The sequence below is a fragment of the Mesocricetus auratus genome, unplaced genomic scaffold, assembly GCF_017639785.1.
Source record: "Mesocricetus auratus isolate SY011 unplaced genomic scaffold, BCM_Maur_2.0 Super-Scaffold_4256, whole genome shotgun sequence".
NCBI lineage: Eukaryota > Metazoa > Chordata > Mammalia > Rodentia > Cricetidae > Mesocricetus > Mesocricetus auratus.
Window position 1 is genome coordinate 62,602,223 of NW_024429182.1, and position 24,118 is coordinate 62,626,340.

The window sequence follows — 24,118 nt, forward strand, 5'->3', positions numbered from 1 at the left end:
CATCATCTGTTTTACAACAGAAGGGTTTTGTTTTCTGGTCAGTCTAGTCCAAACATCAACAGAGGCATCTTCGAGACTGAAGCCTTTCCAACCAATGAGCCCAGGAAGTGTTCAGCTACCAAAGCATTTTTATCTGCAAGGCTACCTGCAGCTAGTGACCAGAACACAGTGATTTACTCGTCTCTTAAAGAAGCTGCTGCTCTCTAAGCATACTGAAGGGCATCAGAGTCATGTTTCTCTGGAGAAGGAACAGCAGACAGGAAGGGCATTAGAACTGGAGGCCCTGGGACGAACCCGTGCTGGCTATCACTGAGTGCAGAGGGCAGATGCAGAAACAGAGACGGCCATGCGGACATGCACAGGTCCTGCAGCATGCACATCCCTGTCCACTGAAGAGGCCTAGGGACATGAGCACATCCGCAGGGCCAGTACATCTCCACCCAGGCCTTCATTTCCAACTGCCATTCTCTACTAAAAGGAACCAAGGACAGGAGTCGAGAAAAGAAGATAAAACTAGAGTGTGTGGTGATACCTGAAAGCAGAAAATTCTAGAAAAAGGATGGGTAGGTCCCAAAGACGTAAGAGTCTATTTCAAGAATCTCCCCAGGGAAAAAGTGGGCATCATTTGAATAACAATGCAAGGATTGATGGCATTGGGTCAGCTGCCATAAGGAAATTTCCACAACTCATACTAGGTAAATAAATTGTTAAGTAAATAGAAAAGAGAGTGTGGCTCTTCTTAAGAATATATTCAATGAGTAAATGGCCGGGCGGTGGTGGCGCACGCCTTTAATCCCAGCACTCGGGAGGCAGAGGCAGGCAGATCTCTGTGAGTTCGAGGCCAGGCTGGACCGATAGCCTCCAAAAACAATACAGAGAAACCCTGTCTCGTAAAAAAAAAAAAAAAAAAAAAAAAAGAATATATTCAATGAGTAAATGAAGAGGGAAAGGAAGAAATATAAGCAATTCTAATAGCAGTAACTGCTGCAGGAAGGTGCCATGGTGGCCAAGATTAGTGGGTGAGCTCCTGGGGTGGGGAACTGGGACCATCTCAAAATGTGTCTTGAAAGACAATGAACACCCACTGAAAGTCATGACTTAATATAGCTAAAGGGAGGAAGCAGTTAGAAGGCTGAAGAGATGACTCTGTAGGTAAAGAGCTTGCTGCATAAGCATGAAGACCTGTGTTTGGATCCCCAGCACCCCTGTAAAATCCAGGTGTGATGGCATGCAACGCTAAGTCCAGTGCCAGGGACAGAGACAGGCAGATCCCAGGGTCTTGCTGGTGAATCAATATAGGCAAAACAGTAGCTGTAACCATCACATGGACACATGTACCTTGTGAAGGGAGTTTCTGAGGGCACTGTACCAAAGCTGCACAACCCATCTAAACAGGACACACTAGTTAACCTCAGTGATGGTTGAGGCAAAATAAATAAATAAGCAAATTAATAAATAGCCCACTAGAGCTCTTCAACAAGGTCCAGATTGTCGAAAAAGCAGAAGCTGCACAAGCCAGGCATCTCAGATCATTTAGTAGGCTAAGCCATGGACCCCCAATAAGGATGCTTCATAAATAACAAGAATTCACTCTTGATGCTAGAAGGCCAAATCCAAGATCACACTCGATGTGCATCAAAAACTCACATCCTGGCTTGTGGCTGGCATATATTCCTGGAGCCCTCGCACAGCACAGGGAATAACCAGCTCTCTTGAGTCCATTTTATTAGCACTATTCCTTCCATGGCACTCCACCGCTGTTTCTAATCATAACATCATCTTTCCAAAGGCCCCACCTTCTGATGGCTGTGACACTAGAGTTTGAGGTCGAGGGGGGGGCAAAAAATCATAGGAAAGGAAACAGAGAAGGAGCCACCCTGGTGGCAACAGCCCAGGTCACCTAAGCTGCGGACACTGAGCAAGACTGGTGGGAAAGCTGAAGTGGAGACTTTGTGCACCACAGGTACAACCTTCCTGAAAGTTTCAAACTATCTTGAGATACAAGGGGTTAAAAAAGAATAAAAGAAAAAGGAAGGAAAGAAAATTAAAACAGATAAAGAGAAAAAAATCTTGCAGCATCCATTCTAACCCCAAGACCTGGCTATGCAGAAGCAGAAAGGGAGACAGGAGACAGATAAAGAAAATGCAAGGCTCCTCTGGTCCCCTCCCTGTCTGGCAGAGGATGGAGCTGGGTATCAACTGTCAGGGAGGACTGCTGAAGTCCTGGGATGCAGGGATGCAGGGCCGCCACCCTGCATATTGCTTCTGAAACAGGTCCTGTAGAGTTGGGGGTGTGAGCTGTGGCTGGGAAATAAAAAGGTTAAACAGATCATAAATTAAGATTAGTGTCAGCTGGCCAGCGCCTTTAGATCTCATTATAAATTACATCAAGAAACTCGGCTCCCCATTACCTTCAGAAACCAATCCCATTATCTGCTCCATAGCATCCACCCCAAAAGGCTTCTCATAAAATAAGAAAAAAAAAGGAGAGAAAAATCAGAATACAGCAAGACCCCTTTCACAGTTTAATTAAGGGGAAAAGGTGATGCTTACATACATTTTTTAAAAACTCTCAACATTACCTCCACCTTCTCTCTAGATTTTTCCCAGAAACACCTAGGCCAGGTATGGTTTCTCACTCCAGCTTCAGAGACTGTCCATCTGCACAAGCTGAGGGAACAGGGAACAGAACCTGAGGAAATTCTATCCCAGCTGTGCCCACCCTGAGCAGGTTCTGGGTCGGGGCATGGAGAGCAGATGGGAATCCTGGGCAGACGGCAGCTAGTATTTTATTTAGACATTTTTATAAGGAAGCCAGAGGTTGCAAGCACCGTGAGGATAGCTATACAAATTCTGATTTTACTAAAATGTTATGTCCCTTGAGTCGAGGTATTAATCTTGTTATGAAAGTAGTCCTCTTCTTGCTGGTCATTCATTAAACTTTCATAAATTTTAAAATGTACTTATTTTTATTGGATCCTATGGAAAAGGCAAATAGAAAGTACAGGGCGTGGAGGCAGGAGGCCAATCGGTTTTGGAGGGGCAGGCTGCAAGAAGACAGGCTTATAACCAAAATTCCCAGTATTAGTATTTCCTTAACTGTTCCTGAAATAGTTTCTAGGGTATAATAGTGTTTGATCTCAAAAACAGACTCTACTCTCTATTTTCTTTGTTTAAGAATGAGAATAAATGGGAAAAAAGACTCCAAACAGCAAATATGGAAGCTGCCCAGTGCTGTGTTCTCTGAACACAGCTGTATGCATGGGGAAGGCTTCAGTACCCAATCCCAGCCCACATGGGACCAGGAGAGCCTAAGGCCATATCAATCTTGTCATCCAAGAGTCATCATCCTCAGCTCACTAGACACAGTGGAGGACACAGAACTCAGGCCCACAGAGGCTCTGGGAATGGCCTGGCATCTTCTGCTGCTGACCCAATACGGGGCTATTTCTGCAGAAACTTACATGGCATGAAGTGCTGGTGTCATTTCAGGAAGAAGCTGGTGGGAAGAGATAAGCCCACCACGGGCCAAATTCTAGATGCACTTGACAGGGGAATCATGTCCTTGTCACTGTTCCTCAAACTGCCTGTGTGACATCGAGTAAGGCTGATCATATAAGTGGTTGCAGAATTTTGGAGTTGGGCCTTTCATAAGAGTTGGGCTTCTCTACAAGCAGACATGAATGGAGAAGTTCAGGAGCCTATCCATCAACCACATATGTCAAGGACAGCAGATGAAACATGCAGGATGTCTCTTACCACTTAGCCTATAAAAGCTTCGGCTCCATGGGGGGAGAAAGCACTGAACTCTAATAAGCACTCTATTTAACAAATAAAACCAAATACCTAATTACCAAGTGACTATTTATAGTTTCTAAAATAACTTAACCCAGTTTTACAAAGCAGATATTTTAAGACTCAAAGAAAAGTCTTAGTCAATGGCAACATCAGACACCACACTGATCCTGCCTAAGTTCAGAGAATCCTGGAATCTACAGTCACAAGAATCTTCCTCCTACCACACAGAAACCATCTCATTTACAAGCAATAACTTATAAAGAAAAGCAGGATCATCACATTCAATTATTATTGACCAAAAAAAAAAAAACAGTTCAGGGGACACCGCAAACTAAACAGCCACGTGTGTGCCAGGTCTGTGACATCTTCATTGTTTTCTGCATTTGTAACACAAGCTATCATCAATAGTCTTTTATTTTTCCTTCTCTCTTCAGCCTGTATTATGGTGCTAGTGTCCTGGTGGGAGAAAATTCACCTCCCTGTGGGCTACCCTGGGGTAAACAGTTCCTAGTGAGGTAGCAGAGGGGAAAACAGGGATCCTGTGACTACACAGAAAAGCCTCCTGGTGCTCAGAGGAGTTCTGACTAAAACAAATAATAAATACAAATAAGCACAAAAAAATCCAGTTGTCAAAATATGAGTAGACTGGAGATAATGAGATGCCACCCAATATACCCCAAATACAGGGGTATTGCATTGCCTAACACAGCTCCTATTATCCGTATGCCGTATGCCGCTCCTCAAATTTAAATTGGTAACAATGTAATAAAACTGAAAATCTGAATTCTGGCTTGCACTAGTCAGTCACACAGCAAGTACTCAAAGGTCACAGTGACACCTGACTACTATATACACAGCACAGTTCATTCCTAGTATTCTCTTTAGAAGGCCCTAACCAACCATGTCATCATACCAATGGAAGAAAATGAGATCCAGGAGGTCATGAATCCAGAACCCACTTTCTGCCATGGAGAAAGTGGATGGCCACCAAGCATGTGGTGCAACTCAGCCCTCTGTGTGTACAAACTCCATACAGCTGGAGACCCATCCGACCTGCCCTGAGTCAGGACCTTACACATACACCCCATTCACCACATCTGACAAACACAGGTCTCCAACTGAGGCACGATGGGAAAGGCAAAAGGCTGCAACAATCCTGGAGTTCTAAATGGCATGGCTGGTGTGGAACAAGATGCAGAACGTGGTGAGTAATTTCTTGACATGGGGACTGGAGAGAATGCTCTTTCAGCAGAGCCAAGTTCTATTCCCAGCACTCATTTCAGGAGGCTCACATCAGTAGCTCAGAGGATCCAACTTCAAAGGCCCAACGCCCTCTTCAGGCCTTTGCAGGTACTGCATGCACGCACGCACGCACATTGAGCTTGTTCTCCAGAACACACATGGTGGAAGGAGAGAAACAACTACACTTGTGCCATTCCATGTGGAGCACCTTCCACCCACAAATAATGAATAAATAAATATAAATAAAATATTACAAAACCAAATTCTCAACTTGAGATGTCAGAGATCCTCCTCATCTATTTAGTTATAAAAGTATCCTATATTATATATTGACAATGTTCCCTTCGAAATCCAGGTGCTGTTAATTCGATGTTTGCAGAAGAGTCCTTTTAAAGGGGATAAAGCCAGGAAGGCTTGTGAATGCAATTAAGATCCTTGTGAAAGAGGCTTTCTGTTTCTTACCCTTCTATGTCCAGACAACTGAGCATGCCAGTGCCATACCCTAAACTCCCTGTCGATATAGAAAATAAAATGTTATTCTTCATGGATTGCTTGGTCTTCAGTATTCCATTACAGCAGCACAAAACAGACTGCACATCATATTGAACACCACTGGGCTCAAGTATTAATTATTTTTTATTTTGAGTGTGTGTGTGTATTCACATGTGGGTAAGTGCCCACAGAGGACAAAAGAGGATATTAGCTGGAGCTACAGGTAGTTATGAACCATTGGATGTGGATGCTGAGAACTGAATTCCAGTCCTCTACAAGAACAGCAAACACTTTTAACTGCTGAGTCATCTCTCCAGTCCTGTCACAAGTTAATTCTTTGTGAAATTCCCCCCAAACACCTAACAGTATGTCATAGTTACTTTTTTATTGCTGTAAAGAGACACCAATGACTGAGGCAATTCTTATAAAGGAAAAACATTTAACTGGGGGCATACAAGCTCAGAGGGTTAGTCCATTATTCTCATGGCAAGAAACAGGCATGGTACTAGAGCAGTAGCTATATATACATCCTGATAGGCAGACAGGCAGGCAGGCAGGCAGGCAGGCAGGCAGGAAGGCAGGATTGGACTGGCATGGGGTACAGAAATCTTTAAACCCCACCCACAATGACACCTCCAACAAGGCCAAACCTCCTAATTCTTCCCACCAGTCCACCAGCTGGGAAAGAAGCACTCAAACAGATGAGTCCATCAGGCTATTCTTATTCAAACCAACACAGAGTAGAAGAGTGTTAAGTCTTTGTCATCAGAGTTAGGTGACACAGGAGAACTCTTACCATTTTGAGTTGAGGTATGTAGGGAGAGATTTTAGATACCTGTGCCTCTAGCCACACCCAAAGTGAGCGTGATCAGCAGCACAGGTATGTAAAATCTCTCCCTACAGAGGTGCTGAACTGTTTTGGATGAGAAATGTACCAACACAGTCTTGAGCATCAGAACACTCTGTCCCCAGTTGGTGACACTATTTGGGAGACTTAGAAGGTGTTGTGTCCTTGTTGGAGGAAGTATGTCAGTAGGGTAGAGTTTGAGAGTTTAAAGACCAGAGCCACTTCAAGTTCATTCATTCTTTGCTTTCTGCTTGTGCTTTCAAATACGAACTCCCAGCTTGCTGCTCAAGCTGCCATGCAGGCCTGCTGCCAAGATCCCTCACAGTGATGGTAATGAACTCTTATATCCCTAGAACCATAAACGAAAATCAATCCTTTCTATGTGAGTTTTCTTGGACATGGGATTTTGCCACATCAAAAAAGAAACTAATACAGAAGTTAGTACTGGAGAGCTGGCTAGTATAGCGAAGAACCTATAAGAGGAATGTGACAGGCTTTGGAACCTTGGACCAGAAAAGTGGTGGGATACTCCGAGAAGAGCTTAATGGGACATCCTAACAGGAGGTTGAAAGACAGTAGTGCTGACAGGGACAGAAAGGAGGACTGTGAAGGGCTAGCTGAAGGGGTTTCACAGCAACCGGCATTTGACCTAAAGACCATCTTCATGATATTTTAGGCACGGATCTGGCTGCCTAAAGCTAAATTTTCCTTAGACTCTGCCTGAAGCTAAATTTGACAGAAGAGATTTCAAGATAGCCTAATATTGACTCTGTCACTTGGTTGTTAGTGGTCTTAGGTAGGGCTTCTATTGCTGTGAAGAGACACCATGACCATGGCAACTCTTACAAAGGAAAACATCTAATTAGAGTAGCTTACATTTTCAGAGGTTTAGTCCATTATCATCAAGGTAGGACATGATGGCATGCAGGCAGACATGGTACTGGGGAGTTCTACATTTTAGTGTAGAATGATCTGAGTTCTACATCTTGATCCATAGGCAATAGGAAGTGAGTTTTGTACCACACCGAGTGTAGTTTGAAGCAAAGGCCTTAAAGCTCACTCCCAAAGTGATACAGTTCTTCCAACAAGGCCACACCTACCCCAACAAAGCCACACCTCCTAATAGTACTACTCCCTTTAGGGGCTATTTTCTTTCAAACCACCGCATTCCACTCCCTGCCCATTGTCTGTAACAGTCTCAAGCTTAAAGTTCAAGTAACTTCTGAGATTTGTGCAACCTCTTAACTATAATCCCCTATAAAATCAAAATCAAAAAGCAGATCACATGCTCCAACATATAATGGCACAGGATCATTCCAAAAGATAGGGAACAGAGCATAGTGAGGAAATACTGGATAAAAGCAAGACAAAAAAAAAAAAAAAACAGCTCTGCAAACTCCAAACTCTGCATCTTCATGTTTGATGTCAAAACTCTTATCAGATCTCCAACTCTTTTCATCTTTGTTGATTGGAACACAGTTCTTTCTCATGGGCTAGTTCTACTACCTTAGGAGCTCTCTTCAGCAGGTACCTCATGGCTCCAGCATCTCCAACATCTTGAGGTCTCTAAGGCAATCCAAGCTTCCTCTTTACAGCTTCACACAATGGCCTCTATAGGCTTCCATGCAGAGACACCCCTGACACATGTCTGGCCTGGGTGGCCTTCCTTAGTCATGGAGGAAGATTCCATAACCCTGTTCTTCTAATCTTGACTCTAAGATCAGAACCACGAGGTTGAAGCTGCTAAGTTCTGCGGCTTGCTGGACCTGGAATATGGTCCCCTAGTTCAATCACATCTTCACCAGTTTTCTGTTTTAATTGTTTCCTTTGCTGCCTAAGCTTGGCTATCCTGAAACTGGATCTGCAAACCAGGCTGGCCTCAAACTCAGAGATCCACCAGCCTCTGGTTTCTTAGTGCTGGGATTAAAGGCTTTAATTCCTTTTCATAAACTGAAAACTTGGCTAGGTGGAATCTTGCCCTAAGGTCACCATTCCCTTTAGTCAATTTCTTAGTCTGTTTATCTCCTTGAATACAGGACTTAGCCTCATCCCACTTCCTGGTGCTCTTTTATCTCCTCAAATTATACATTTTGAATTTTTCCTTAACTAGCTTGCTCCTTTTCATTATAAATCTCCATTAGAGTTACCACTAAAAACCATACAACAGAGTCTATACTAGGCTATTTTGAGATTTCTTCTACCAAAAGAATAAATCCAAAACTCATCACTTTAACATCAAGCAGTCTCTTTTGACAAGGATAAAATGTAGCTACTTTCTTCACCAAAATATCACAATAATGGTCTCTAGGCCACATACTAACATTCTTCTATTCTGAAATCTCTTGAGCCAGCCCCCCACAGTTCAAATCACCCTGAAAACCATATCTTCCACATTCCTACTAGTGTGGCCCATCAAGCAGCATGTAAACCTTTCAACTGTTTTTCTAATTCATAGCCACAAAGTCCACATTCCTCCAAACAAAAACATGGTCAGGCCAATCACAACAATACCCCAATCCCTGATACCAACTTCTGTCTTACTCAGGGTTTCTATTGTCATGAAGAGACATCATGACCACAGCAACTCGTATAAAGGAAAACATCAAATTGAGGTGACTTACAATTTCAGAGGTTTAGTCCATTATCATCATGGTAGGACATGGCAGTGTACAGGCAGACATGGTGCTGGAGAAGGAGCTAAGAGCTCTACATCTGGATCCACAGGCAACAGGAAGTGAACTGTATACCACACTGAGTGTAGCTTGAGCAAAAAGACCTCAAAGCCCACCCCCACAGTGACACACTTTCTCCAACAAGGCCACATCTACTCCAACAAAGCTACAGATAATAGTGCCACTCCTTTTGGGGACCATTTTCTTTCAATCCACCACATTAGTAATCACTCCAATCAGGCCTACAATGAAAAAGAGAAAGTAAGAGCAGAAAGAAGTACAGGATTTACCATTTGGAGAGAAAAAGGACACTGAGAAGCTTGGTGCTACAGTCAAGACTTGTGCTGGAAGAGAGGCTGCAATTGTTAATAGATTAGCACCATTACAGAAAGACCTGAGTTTTACTAGAACAAATGGAAGGGAGTATGCAGGGTAAGGTCCCATCCATTAAGCTACCAGCTTGTGAAATGGAAAGGCCTAAGGACTTCAATGTTCCTAAAAGGCAACAGCAAACAAAAGCTACAGGTTCCAAATCCCAAGCTGCCACCTAAACTTGGCAATGTTGTCCACACGGTTCTGGCTTTGGAATCATGAAGGATGTACAAGGAAAGGGGTCACTGAATCTTCCTCCAGTTTCAGAGAGCTTCAGGGGAGTCTGTGCCTGAAGGCCCTGGGGGGGGGGGCAAGAGGCTCTGATAGGCCATAGCATGAAGCTGTGCAAATGAAGCCGGGGTTGCAGCAGAGGCCCCACAATAGCTAGAACTGTGACTGGTGGAACCCCAGGTCCCAGGTGACGGCATCCACCTGCGCATGTATCTGTGGACACTGACCTGAACCTACCTAGGAATTGATTTTAATATTACTTTTCACACTCTTCCAGATTTTGTCTATATTTAACTTATGGTAGCTTTAGGCAAAAGTGTATCAATACATTTCTTTTTGAGAAAACTGGATTAAGGAGTTCTAATATACCAGATATTGAATACATAACAATTTTTAAATTCATGCTGACCTCTCAAGCAAGCAGAAACAATTTAGGGAAGAACAAGGAGAGGGAGTCAAATTGAGGGAATAGGAGCACATTGTGGCCTTGACAAGTGATGGTTACAGTTATACCATCCACAAACAGACTGTGGACCTCCCCTCATTATACCAGAGAGGCAGCCCAGGTCCACTGGTCAGTGAAAGGACATGGTTGAGTGCTGCCACAGTGGGTCCAGGCACCTAAGTGCCCACAGGGACATGAAGAAAGTATACCTGGCCAAAGTCTCAAGAGTCAAGCTGATGAGACTCAATCCAGATGAGCTTAGTCAAATCTCAGACCATCAGGTACCAGACTGTCATGTAATGAAGGTACAATAAAATAACAGACAGGTTGGAGCCCATGAGCAATGTAGGGTTTCAGATAGTTAAAGGTACCAGCATAAAATAGGAAATAACTGTTTATGAAATATGTAAATAAACAAAGGTTAATGATGAGAAAAAGAATGGGCAGAGAGCAACAGGAAATCAAAACTGCTCACAGTAAAGAATTGGATTTCCACTCCATACCACAGATGAAAATTAATTCCAAATGGTTGTATGTACTTGAATATGAAGAGGAAAATTGATATTTCTACAAGAGAATATAGAGCCGCATTTTTATGGGGGAAAGGGATGGGAATTTTGAAATAAGACGCAGTATGTGCAATTTTTAAAGAAAAAAGTCCAAAGCCAATTACATGTAGCTATATTAAAACTAGGAAATCTTACCCACCACAAGTCACCATCAAGAAAATGACAAAGTAAACTATGAGCTAGGTAGGGGGTCACTGGCAATGAATTATACTCCAGAATATATAAAATATCCCTACAAATGCGTAAGAATAAGACAAGTAATTAGAGTAAGGGCAAAAGGGGTATGAACAGGAGATAGGGTCATAACTACATCGAAGAGTGCCTATCTAGCATTCATGGAGCCATAGATTCTATCTCTAGCACCCATTAAACCCAAGTGTGGTGGCATATGTATGCAATCCCAGCACTTGGGATTGAAAGCAGGAAGAGAAGTAATTCAGGTTCATCCTTGGCTCCATGGCCAACCTGGGTATGAACAAGCATTTCACAGAGACAGAGTGGTGAGTGACAATGTGGAAAGATATTCAGCCTTGATGATCCAAAAAAATGCAAGCAAGATCACACACAGATAACACTGAGACCTTACTTGCCACACAGTAGGTGAGCAACCATCCATAGCAGGGTAACTCCAAGACTGAATCACTTGTTGTGCTCTCATCAGCTTTATCTGTTTTCACAAAGCCATAACTGTCATGTATCACAGAGCTACTGACAGGCCAACAAGTCTGCCTGAGCACACACAGAAGAGAAACTGTTCCACTTGTGTGCTGAAGACACATGCCAGGGTCATCATCACTGTGGAGCCCAGAAAAACCTGGGATGGGTCCAAATGCCTGCTAACAGGGAACAAAGCAGAATGCCATCAAACTACATGACAGTCACAGAGGGCAGTGTCACGGTGGGCAACGCACAGAACACTGGCCAAATGCAGCTCTGGATGAAGTTTAGAAAGCCAGGGAGAAGAACAAGGCAACGCATCTGAGGGAGTCTGTCATGGTGTATCCAGAGAAGACTGGGTCACTAAAGCTCTGACCTAGTCATTGTTTTAAACTTTTACTGAAGTCACAATATAATGGCATTATTTGGAGTAGGTGAAAGGCAGGAGGTAGGACATTTGAGGAACTGGGTCACTGTAGGTATGTCCTCATGTTTCATGTCTTACTCTTGCCCCATTCTCTTCCTGGAGCTTCTTTCTCTGCTTTTTGTCTGCAAGAAATGGATGTCCTCCATCCATGCTTCCTCAGCCTCGTTACTCTGCCCGCATGCGTAGGCCATGGACTGAACCCATGGAAACCGTGTGTTAATGCAACCTTTATTTTCCTTAAATTGTCCTGTTGGGGGGTTGTCAGAGATGAGACACACAACAGAAAATGTCCCTAGTTTGTGACACTTGAAACTCAACAATGACTAGAAAAGCAACCTAAATTATAGATGAGTTTCCTCCATATTTGGGGTCACACCAAAACCAAGATGGACTCACCTCATCAGGCATTCAGTCCTAAATGAGATGTCATCGTCAAACCCATCCCCAGAAGGCTCAGGGATCTATGTGGAAGAGGAGGAATAATTGTGAGAGCTAAAAGAGATGACAACAGAGTCTTGCAGATACAGCAGGACTGCATGGGAACTCAGAGACTGTGGCAGCATACATATGCACAGGTTCAAACTAGACGAGGCCTCAGCGCTGAGAGGGGGAGGCAGACAAGGACTACCACCCCTAATCAAGAAGCTATCTGCAACTGTTACTGGCTAGCAAAAGAAAATTCGGCTCTGTCAATGGAGTCAATAGGTATATAAACCATACTCTAGGGAAGGCCCCATGCAAAACATATTCCATGGTTTGACGCTATTGTTGGGTCTTGTGGCCTTTTGTTTTGTTTTATTTTGTCTCTGTCTTGGCATTTTGGTTTTTTGTTTCTTTGTTTATCTTTTTCCTGAGACAGGGTTTCTTTGTGTAGCCCTGGCTATCCTGGAATGTGTTCTGTAGACCAGGACGGCCTCCAACTCACAGAGATCCACCTGCCTCTGCCTCCCAAGAGTGCTGGGATTAAAGAAGTGTACCACCACCACCCATCTGATTTGGGATTTTTGTGGAGTTTTTTGGGTTTTGTTTTTGTAAGAGAGAGAAAGAATATAAAGTTGGGTGGGTAGGGAGAAGGGAAGGAGTTGAGAAAAGGGATAAACACGACCAACATATATTTTATAAAAAGAAATCTAATTAAAAAGGTGAAGATTTGAAGAGCAAAATTCTAAGAGCTTATAGGCTGTTACCAGAGAGGAAGGGGCTGCTCAGGGAGAGCTCCATTTATCAGCAGACAAACTATACTGAGAGTCTACTTGCAAAGCCAGAAATGGTGCATCTCCTTGCTAGCCAGTGTGCAAAGTCCTCATAACACAGAATTCATGGAGACTAGATCTCATAGCCATTTCACTGAGTATTCAGGTGCTGTTTGACTTGTACTGGAGTCTCAGAAAATACATGGTAAATTGCAAAAGCCTAAGTCAAACCATCACAAATTGGGGATCAATAAGACAATTCACATCACATATAAGCACACACATGTGTATACACACATATCTGTGTGTGTGCACGTGTATATTTACCTATTAAAGAAAGTCATGGCCCTAACTGTCAGGCTAAAGTATCCTGGATGAAAGCCTACTCCAGACCCACCTAATAATTCTTAAAATTGAGCCTTGAAAGGATATAAGTATATTTGTGTGACTTTTCTTTATCAGAGCAAACTCCTTTATAAAAACTAGCATTCAAAACCAACACTGTAAATTGCCCAGGATCCGCTAACACACATAAAAAGCAAGTGTGTATATAGGACCCACAACCAAGAGGAAAGTTACTCAACAGCAAAAAATAAAAAATTCCATAAAGGTAGAAGGAACAGAAGCAGGACGTATAAATGGCACTGACACAGCTGTAAAACAAGAAACACACCCGCTGTGAACAACAGTTTAGATAAGGCAGAGCGAAAGGGGAGCGGTGGTGATGACCTTTTAGAAACCAGCCAAGCCCAAGAAACAGTGAGATGGAAGAGGACACACAGCTGTCACTGAGGCAGGAGACCCTGAAGCCTGACACAGAGACCGTGGCTCTCAGGGCACAGAAGGCAGTGGCGTTTGAAAAGCCTGAGCCCACAGACACCAGAGGCCCGGTGAAAGGCAACAGAACTGCACCAAGCAAACAACCACACTGCTGGAAACATGGCGTGCACAAATGTGAACCGTGGGTGGAGGGATGGCACACTGAACGACAGGACAGGGTGAAGAGTGACAGCAAACTGGCCATCTGAAACTATGTCAGGCAGGATATAGTAGGTATCGTCCCAGCACGTCAACCCACGGTCCTGTGAGCAGTGACTTCTCCTGTGGAGAAGTGAAGAACACTTCAGAGAAAACAAAAGCTGCAAGACCTCGCACACCTGCAGATGGGCACCAAGAAGGACTAAGCAAATCCTTCAGGGTTAATCTGTGTGTGTAATACACGCATGTGTATGACACATGCACATAGATATTACACATGCATATATATACATGCATTACATAGATCTATTACACACATACATATATATACATATATATGTACACGTATACCAGACTGAACTTAGAATCTACTCAGAAATAAAATAATAGAAATTTCCTAGCATACTTTTAAAAGATGACTACTAGTTGGGCATGTTGTTCCAGCACTCCAGAGGCAGAGGCAGGAGGATCTCTGTGAGTTCAAGACCAGCCTGGTCTATATACATGGTGAGTTCCAGGACAGCCAGAGCAACATAATGAGACTCTATCTCAAAAAAATTAAAATCAAAAGGGGAGACTAAAAAACTCTCACACATACAAGACATAACAAAGGAATAGGTAAGTAATTTCAGTCAATAAATTCAACAACTTACATGAAACGGTCAAGTGTCTGAAAAAAACACAAAATACAAAAAAAAAGTCTCAAGAAGAATAAATGGCATGAATGGGTATATATTAGGGGGAAAAAGAAGGCCCTGGGTTTGCAGTAAATACTTAGAGAAGACTTCACTCCACTCTCAAACAGCTTCCCTGGTAAATTCTAGAAAATATCTGAAGGTAAAACAATGCCAGCAGTATATGCAATGGCACGAAGGAGCCAGGGGCCTAGCTGGGCCCTGATCACAAAGCAGACAGACACAGAGAAAGCTACATGCCTTGTGTGGGCTGACACACAGAGCGGAAGGATCACAACTCTTCAGGCCCAGGTGCAGATCAGTCAAGAATCCAAAACTGCCACTGAGTGGTGTGTGGCGACGGCATCATCATCACTGCATGAAGGAGCAGAGCAACTTCAGACTAATAAAGGAGCTAAGCTAGGCAGGCTCCCCTTACTGGGGTAAATGCCGAGGCACCAGCTAACACGGAGGAAAGGCTTGGCTCCCCTCACAGTTGCTTTAACCTATAGGAGGATGTGTGGTCGTGAACGGGTACACCCGTGAAGTAGGGTGTTCACTTCATCACTGAGATTGGAAGACGTGAGGTCAAGGTCCCACAAGCCCCTCCGGGAACAACCTCAATGTCTGATCAGGGCTCCTTCCCCTGGGTTCCATGTCTTCAAAGTTGTATAACCTACTAATAGAGACTTCCTAGGGACTGAATTTCCACATGTGGACTTTCAGGGAAGCTCATTTCAAACTGCAGCAAGCGCCTAGAAACACCTAATGCTAAATCCAGAGTTAATGGCAAAAGATGGAAGATGGGACAGCACAGGATTCTTGCACCAGACTGCCACACTTCAAAAGCCTGCCACTTGGTGAGCCAGGGGTGGAACTCTAGGATGGCCACATGTACCTGAAAGTATAAACGGTTGTGCCCCTTTCCATCTATTGCAATGAGCAAGGGCAGCTCCTCAGTAGGCCTGAACCAAAGCTCACATCTAGGAGACTGAATGCGGAGTGGATCTGAGTACCTAGCCGCCCTCTGTGCGCTCGGATAGTAAGGTCTGAAACAAAGGCAGATCAGTAACACTCCTGCCGCCAATTACTTTTTATGGAAAATAAAACTGCCTTCCACTGAAAAATGCTCTTTATGCAAAAACTGAACAGGTTATGGTTGTTCACATGAATTAATAAATACTTTTCAATTTCTCAGTGCTTTAACTCTAAAGTAGCAATAGAGTCGGCCATCTGTACCTTCAGGTTTTAACCCACAGAAACTGGAATTTGGGGGAGAATATTACATGTACCAAACATACATGATTTATCTTTATTAAATTTCTTTATTTTAGATACTTATGTTGCAGTGGGTGTTTAAAAAAGTTCAGAGGGAGAAACTAGGGGAGGCAAGGGGAAACCAAAATATAGTGCACATATATGGAAGTATAAAAAAACAAAATTTACTAAAGAAGACAGAGCAATGTCTAAATGATTCAAAGTCTGGTGAGGAGTGCTGGGCTCTGTGCAAACACTGTGCTTCTTTATAAAGAGGATCCCTGGGCGTTGGGATTCGAAGGAGGGCCTGGAACAACCATGCCATGGACACTGATTAGCCACTGTGGATTCCTCACAAAGGCTAACAGGTTTTAAAAGCACAGACAAGTTCAGAGACCAAAGTGGGTGTCCCCTGTCATTTCTAACACTCTGTAACCTAGCACTTTTTAGGAACTTAGTACCCTGAGCTCTGAGGGATGCCCTGTATCTTCCAATGGAGAGGGACATGGGGGTGGGGGTGGGGATCGTCTGCTGTCCCAGGAAGATACCCATCATCCCATTTCTTAAAATGTTTTCCAAAACCACCACCAGCATGTGCACAAATTTTCCCACAAAAATTTGATTAAATCTCCCTGGGAGGCATCTTCACAGGGCACCACTAGAGAACGCGGCCATGCCAAGCTGAAGCTGGGGGTAGAAAGAGTCCTGTGGCAGGACGCATCAGTAGAGGAACACAGTTCCATATGAAAACGCTTAAAATACATTAGATTTTTGGTCAAGATGAAAGACAAAAGGAAAAAAAAAGCAATCTATTCTAATTGGGTTCCCATGGTAACCGTACAATTGGGTTTTTCAATATAACCTCCCAAAGGCCCAATGCACACTTGTAAAATATACTTCCAACAGCCCGCATTGTTTTTACATTGCAGCACTCCCAGGAAGATCAATTACTATACATCCCCGCCCTAACTATTAGTGGCGGGAGACTTCAGCAGTACTTGCCACATTAACATAAGTCACGTACTGAACACTACCTATCAAGATGATTATGTGGGAGCAATCACGCACTTCAGGATCACTAAACACACCTTGAGTAATAAGCCAATAGGAACGCTATCCAAGAATCATGTTTACGAAATGCAAGAAATCAAGTCCAAGTACATACCAAGCCACTATACCCCCCTTATTGATTCCCAGGATAAACAGAATCAGTCATTAATAATTACATTAGAAAATGACCCTCGGGGTTAATAATATTCTTGCTGGCTCTCCCTGTGGAAGTAAACAGCAAACAGCTGCTAATATAAATAAATAAATAAATGATAACCAAGAAGAATTCAGATCCATATCTTAATATTCATAACACATTCCCCAACCCAGGCCTCTGGCATTATTCAGCAATCCCTCTCTGAGCCATACTAGGCCCCCAATGTAGGGCCCTAGGGACATGATGTTCATCTACACTAAGGGGTAGAGATCTGGGAGTACTCAGAAATGGCATGGAAAAGCTTATAATCTCCATTTCCTGTACAATAAGTCCTAAAAGTCTGCATAGGTTTAGAACTCAGAAATGATTGACAGGCAGGTATAATGGCCTCCAACTTCCACAGTTCCCCTGTAACAGGTTGTGCAGATGCAGAAGGGGCCCGGTGGTGTGACAGCAGGAAACACATACTGAGGTCCTCACCTCAATGAAGACCTACCAGTGTTCTCAGAGACAGCCCAGCCTGAAGGTGGCCACTGTGTTTCTGAGAACCCCAGATAATGTTCAAAGTGTAAAACCATTTTTTATCATACCCTGGGACCTATGGAGTCAATGCTGAGCTCTCTGCATAGCCCTTCTCACGTGGAAGGTTCCCTAGCCACCAACTTATCTTTGCTGTCACCCCTGCTTCCCAGGGAGTCCTGAGAGATCCAACAAGACTAGCCCTTTGTCTGAAACCCTGCTGCCACCCCTTGTCCTGCTTGCTGCACCCATTTCTGCAATCACTGGGGCTCCTTGCGAGCAGCCCAGGGTACTGTTTTCTTTTCCTGTGGTATACATTCACATCCACAGGAAGTCGGGGGCTCAGCTAAGAACAAGGATTGTGAGTATTATCAGGTAAGGATGAGACAAGCCAGGTGTGATTATGCACACCTTTAATCCCAGGACTTAGACAAAGCAGCTAGATCTCTGTGATTATGAGGCCAGCACAGTTTACCTAGTGAGTTCCAGGACAGCCAGGATAGCCATAGTAAGACTGTAGTCTCAAATAAAAGAAGAGGCAAGGGGAAAGGGCGGAAGTGAGGAAGGGATGGAGGTGACGGAGAGGGTCAGGGAAGGGAGAGCTTTTGCTAGACGAGAGATGGGTCAGCAGTTAAGAGTAGCTAGTTGTTTTTCCAGAGGACCCACGTCCAGTCCCCAGCAGCTATGCAGGTCAGTTCATATGTACCTGTAACTCCAGTTCCAGGGAATCTGACCCCCTCTTCTGTGGACACTGGTGTGGGCGCATGTGGATGACCACACACACACACACACACACACACACACACACACACACACACACACACACACACACAGAGGGAATCTGACCCAAGAAAAGCCAGCAACATAGGAGACGGGCAGTCTATATAATGCTCTATAGAGGGTCACTAGCCTCTTGATTCAGGCTTTTGGGCTTTTCCCTCAGCTTAAGATCCCACTCCTCTTCTTAATAAACTGTCTCTCTCCCTGACTTCCGGCCGCCCCTCCCTCTTTCTCTGAAGCCCACCACTTACCCCATGTTTCTCCATGACTGACATGGAGGCTTTCAGCCCCTAACTCAGCAGGCAAGGTTTTCCCTTTCCCTCTTCGCCAACCCCTCCCTCACAACAGTGGCCAAGACTCTCCCGTTGTTTTTCTTACATAATCTAATGGTCCTTGAACTTCCTTCCAAATCTGTTTATAAATTCTTCTACTAATGAGACTGAGAACCCACAAGAAAGAACCCCAAATTTCCCAGTAACAACAGATCTATCTTCATTCCCAAACTTGAACTTCGAGCACAAACGCCATGTTTGGTCAGCTCTGGCTGTCAGGACACAACGTCACACAGGGTGGCTTAAACGACAGGTGTTTAGGTAACTTTTTACAGGTCAGACAAAAGCGAGGCTACCTAGGCTCCTGCCCGAGCTCTTTCCTGGCATATTGACAGACAGAGCATCTACTGTCTACCTTACAGGGCACGAAGTCTGTCGCACTGGGATCCACCTCAGCCCTGTGTCCTCACTTTACCTTAACAATCGTCTGCTTCTCAAACACAGCCTCACTGCACACACTGCAACCTCTGACCCTGGTGCAGGGGGAACTTAGGACTGCACCATTAGCCACGTGGCACTCTAGAGACGCATATGGATGTGGTAATGATTGGGCAGCTTACCTTTAGGTGTGGCTAGTGGCATGTATGGAGGTAGGAATAAAAGACTGAGCAACAGAAACTCTCGCTCTCTTTTTCAGCTTCCCGTTCAGTAGTGAGAGCTTCTTGACTCATCTGGGTTGGCAGTTATCTCTTGTAAGCAATTTCTACAATAAACAGTTACCTATACCCTCAACAAGTGTGCCGTTTATCGTTACAGCGACACCGTGGGACACAGCGAAGCCCAGCAAAGCGTAGCCTCTGGTCAAGTCAACCACAGCCAGGGCCTCAGAAGGCTCCTGATCCAGCATCCCAACAATACAGGACGAACCAGTACCAAGAAGGTGAAACCCAGGTGCGAAAGAGGTCAGGAAGGAACCCAGGGCTGAAGCAGCTTCTCGAACTTGAGACTGAGGAGGTTTGAGGGCAAGGTCAACAGCAGAATATTTCTGTGTTTGGGTCTTGAGGCAAAGGAGGTCATCTGTGTGCAGAGAGAAAGGGGACCCCAGACCACCCACACGTGCAACTTTGGGGTAAAGGTGGACAAGCAGAGTCTGGATAAAGTGCCCACTGGGCATGCGTAGGACCAGGTAGGTCCACAGGAGCCAGGTACAAATGCACTTTGCCTTGGATCTGATCAGGGGGGTCAGCTAGCATCTGAAGCAAAAGAGAAGAGTGATGGAAAGCAAAAAGCAGTCAACAATCGTGTCTCCATGCAGGGCCCTTGCTAAGCAACACACTGGGCTGGGCAGCCACACTCCATCTACGTATGGCATTTGGGAAGTCTGGCATTTCCAGAAACTTCTAGGTGATTTCAAGGATAGAAGGCACTAGACGGGAATGGAAACAAGGATGGTGAGGCTAGAACACAACACAGTGTTTTCACTTCACACTCCCTATTCCATCCCACATAACGCCTAGGCCCACTCAGCTCCATACAGTCCCCAGATTCACACAGTCCTATGTCCACAGAAGCCTGGATTCACAGGACCTTAGGGTGCACACAGCCCCCAAGGCCCATTGAGCACTGCGGCTCATAGGACTTCAAGGCACACAGCACACCAGTATGCATGGGCCCACAGCTTACATATACCCTCGCAACACTTAGTTCCTCACCTCAGACTCATTCTGAGCCAGGTGGAGGTGATTTGAAAGTGCTCACACCCATGGGTTCCTAGATATGACCCTTACTAAGTTTCCCTAGACAGCCTGAGACAACACCTTGGATTGCCAATCACCGTGGTAGCTAGCATTAACTGCCAGTTTGACAGAATCTAGGATCACATGGGCCCTCTACACATTAAAATAAACAAAGAAATGAGTAAACTAACAAATAAATGAGTGATGGAGCTGGAGAAATGGTTCGGTTGGTAAAGCACTGGCTGTGCAAGCATGAGAACCAAGTTTGATTCCCAGAACCCAAGTAAAAAGCCAGACCTGGCATGTATGTGTAACCCCAGCTCTGGGGAGATGAAGATGCACAGATCCCTGGGGCTACTCCGTAAGCTCTAGGCCAGTCAGAGACCCAGCCTCAAAAGTACAAGGTGCAAGATTCCTGAGGAACAATGCTTATGATCGCCCTCTGGCCTCCACACAAATGCACATAGAAATGTGTACTACTGCAGGCGTACACACACACACACACACACACACACACTCACACACACACACACTCACACACACAAACACACACACACACACAAACACACACACACAGAGTGCTCAGCTTACTCTGCCCTCACTTAATCCCTACAGGCAGCTTCATTCTGAGCCAGGTAGAGATCTTTAAGTCCTATGCTTCTGAAGACAGAAAGAAAACAAACTACTGATCCAGACTCAAGGCCAAAGGCATTCCAGCTAGTGGCAAAGTCACAGCAATGATGTCCAGGAGAGCTGTGGAGTGAAAGCTTCAGAGTGTTCAGCCACCTGGGCATGTCTGGGATGTATCTGGCTTAGGACTGAAAGCCCCACTTAACCTATGTCTGGTCTCGGCCAGCAGGGAGGGTAATCTTGAACTTTAAAATTTACCCATGTTTACACCTGCTCACCTTTCCAAGAAAACTTTCTGGCTATCCGTCAGAAACAGCATTCTGGATGCAGTCTCCCCTAGTCTCCCGAGTCTGACCCAAAGGGACTCAGTTCCCACCAGCAACTACCAGTCAGTTCTCAGAGCCATGTTCAGCCCAGAGACGGATGGGCTGGAGGAGGGGAGGTGCAGGGAGCCTGTTAATCAGCAGACAGGCCACACGACGCCCTGCATCCATCTGACTCGACAGCTTAATCTGATGCTAACACAATGGTGACAGAAACAAATTTTTTTCTGCACAATAAAGAATAGTACACCTGGGTCTTCTTGGGATAGCTGGCTAAATTCAGTAACTTTTGGAAATATATCATTTCTTTTCTTTGCCCATTATTCTAGAAACTTCCCCCTGAGTGCTAAAAGCCTTACTAACAAGAACAGTGGCATGCCCAACCCTACCGCCACTGTGCTAAGGACGTGACATGCTTGCTCATTTGATCGCCTGTCATCTGACACAGGCACAGGAGTCATGGCTGGCATTATCTTAACTAGATGACAACCTAGGAACACTGAGACTCTCAATCTCTGCTTCTGAGACCTTCCATGAGCTCTGTGTCTACCATATACAGGGCAAGGCCTGTAAAAGCTGTCTGTTCCAACTCCCACGCACCACTCTGACCACACTATGTGTCCACATGGTATGCCTACCATACTATCAGCCAAGACTCCTCCAATGTCGTTCCTGCCCCCAGGAACCTCTCCCCAGATCTCCCTACGGCCACCTACCTATCATCCTTAAGTCTCTACTCAGAAGCCATCTGTGCAGAAGGGCTGCTTCAAACTGTGCCAGTTTCGATATGAAGTGTCTCCATAATATTCCTGTGGTTCTAATCACTGGGACATGACTGGATCCTAAGGGCTCTGACCTAATCAATGGAGATTCATCCACTGATGGGTTTGTAATATGACAGTACTAGAAAGAAGAGCCTCATTGGACGGTCACTGGGGGCATACCCTGGAAAGACATTGTGACCTTGACTCTGTCCTTTTTCTCCTTCCCTCATTTCCCTCTGTCTCTGCTTCCTGGTGGCCATGATTCTCTAACTCTGTTGCAGGCCCAGAAACAATGAGGTCGCTCATGGTGGTCGGAGGCCTCTGAAAACATGAGTCAAAATGAACTATTCCCATAAGCCATTCTCTTCGGCACTGGCCACAGGGATAAAGATCTAACTTACACAAATATATCCCAATTATCTTCTGTCCTCCAGATACCCTCACCAGCACACAGAACGCAAATACTTCTCACCTACTCAGTCACATGAACTCAGAGACCTTCAAGAGCACTGCTCTCAAAGACAAGGTTGGCATAAGCCTTCTAAGTCTTCTTTCAAAAATTCATGGACTTGAACATTTCCACTATGCAGTACGGCAGGGCAGGGCCCAGCTTTGAACTGTGGGGGGTCAATGGAACCAATAAGTGCATTTCTCTCAGGAATGGGCCAATTATCACAGGACGCAACCTCCTGCCTGCCCTTCTGCTCTTCAACATGCATTGAAGCAACACAAGGCCTTACCCGATGCAACCCTGACCTCCGTCCCAACACCATCTTGGGTATTCTGTTACAGCACTGGGAAACAGGCCTCTGACCCCACTATCCCTTGTAGAGGATCTTCCTACCCTGGGAACCACCAGAGGAGCCCCACAGGACTCTACCACCCAGGGAGACCTTTCCATGGTCTTTATGTAAGCAAGCCAAGCACACAGGCTCTATTTTTAATTTGCATTCTGATGTGACTGTACACCCAAAACTTGACAGTGTGATTTTAAGGGTGCCATGACTGCCTTCAGGAAGTACAGGTTGCCCCCCACAGAGCTCAGGCTGGGGGTGGAGGTGCCTGTTAATGAGCCGCCTTCCTCCCCACTGACATGTCTGCCTGAATGAGCAGTTAAAATAAGGCAATCTCCCCGCCTCAGAGCCCAATGCTTCTTTAAAATCCACGTTAAACATAAGTACACACACCAAATATTTCCTTCTTCTAGAATAAGAAGAATGACCCTGGCTAGATGGTTCTTGCCTGTAACCCCACCCCTTGGAAGGTGCAGGCAGGAGGATCAGGAGTTCAAGGTGAGTTTCAGGCCAACCTGTGCTACATGAGACCTGTCTTAAAAATAAAAACAAAATAAAAGAACAAAAAGAACAAAGGAAAATGACCCTACACCACGTAGTTGTCTTTTCCAACCAGTTTCTCCTCTCACATGAACCTCCCAATCAGCTGACATAACTGTTCCCATGGTCTCCACAGGCACCACCCCTCACTGCCAGACCTCACATGACATCCACAGGCACCAGCCCTTCATTGACAGACCTCACATGAACTCCACAGGCACCTCCCCCTCACTACCAGATCCCAGTGCTGAACTTCCTTTTCTTCCCAACTGAATGACAAGCAGGCAAGTGATCTTCAAGGAATCAGAGTCATGACTAGATAACCCCACACCCCTCAGCATGGGACAGGCCCTCCTGGAGTTGCCCTGCACACTGTGCTAGCCATCCTTGTTAGCTACCCCCATACTCTTCTCAAACTGAACTTCCTGCTGACAGGTCCCCAAATGCACCCCACAGCGCATGTTTCAAGGCCCTTGCACCGCTACATCCCACCTATAGGAAACCTCACAAGCTGCCCCAGACACATTTTAAGAAGAATTGTGCACGGGTCCCTGTCCAGCAGAGATGTGTTAAGGTGGGTGGGCAGGCCACGGACAGCACTTGGATGTTCCCTTACAGCTCCAGTGCATTTGCCCTCAACTCACCAGGGGGTATGAGGCAGAGATGGACCACAAAGAGCAAAGAAAGAGCCATTGTATC

At 45.0% G+C, this 24,118-nt stretch overlaps 1 protein-coding gene across 2 annotated transcripts in view; it reads right to left on the minus strand.

Moving 5' to 3' along the window:
* Positions 1 to 24,118, minus strand: part of Mgmt (O-6-methylguanine-DNA methyltransferase) — a 232,936-nt gene that overhangs the window by 201,995 nt on the left and 6,823 nt on the right. Inside the window, exon 2 of one of the 2 annotated variants that reach the window (XM_040752510.1) lies at positions 12,149 to 12,213. The exons of the other annotated variant lie outside the window; for it this stretch is intronic. Within the exon in view, the coding sequence (XP_040608444.1) occupies positions 12,149 to 12,160 (12 nt within the window). The 5' untranslated portion in view covers positions 12,161 to 12,213. The remainder of the gene's footprint in view (positions 1 to 12,148; positions 12,214 to 24,118) is intronic. 2 annotated transcript variants of the gene reach the window in all.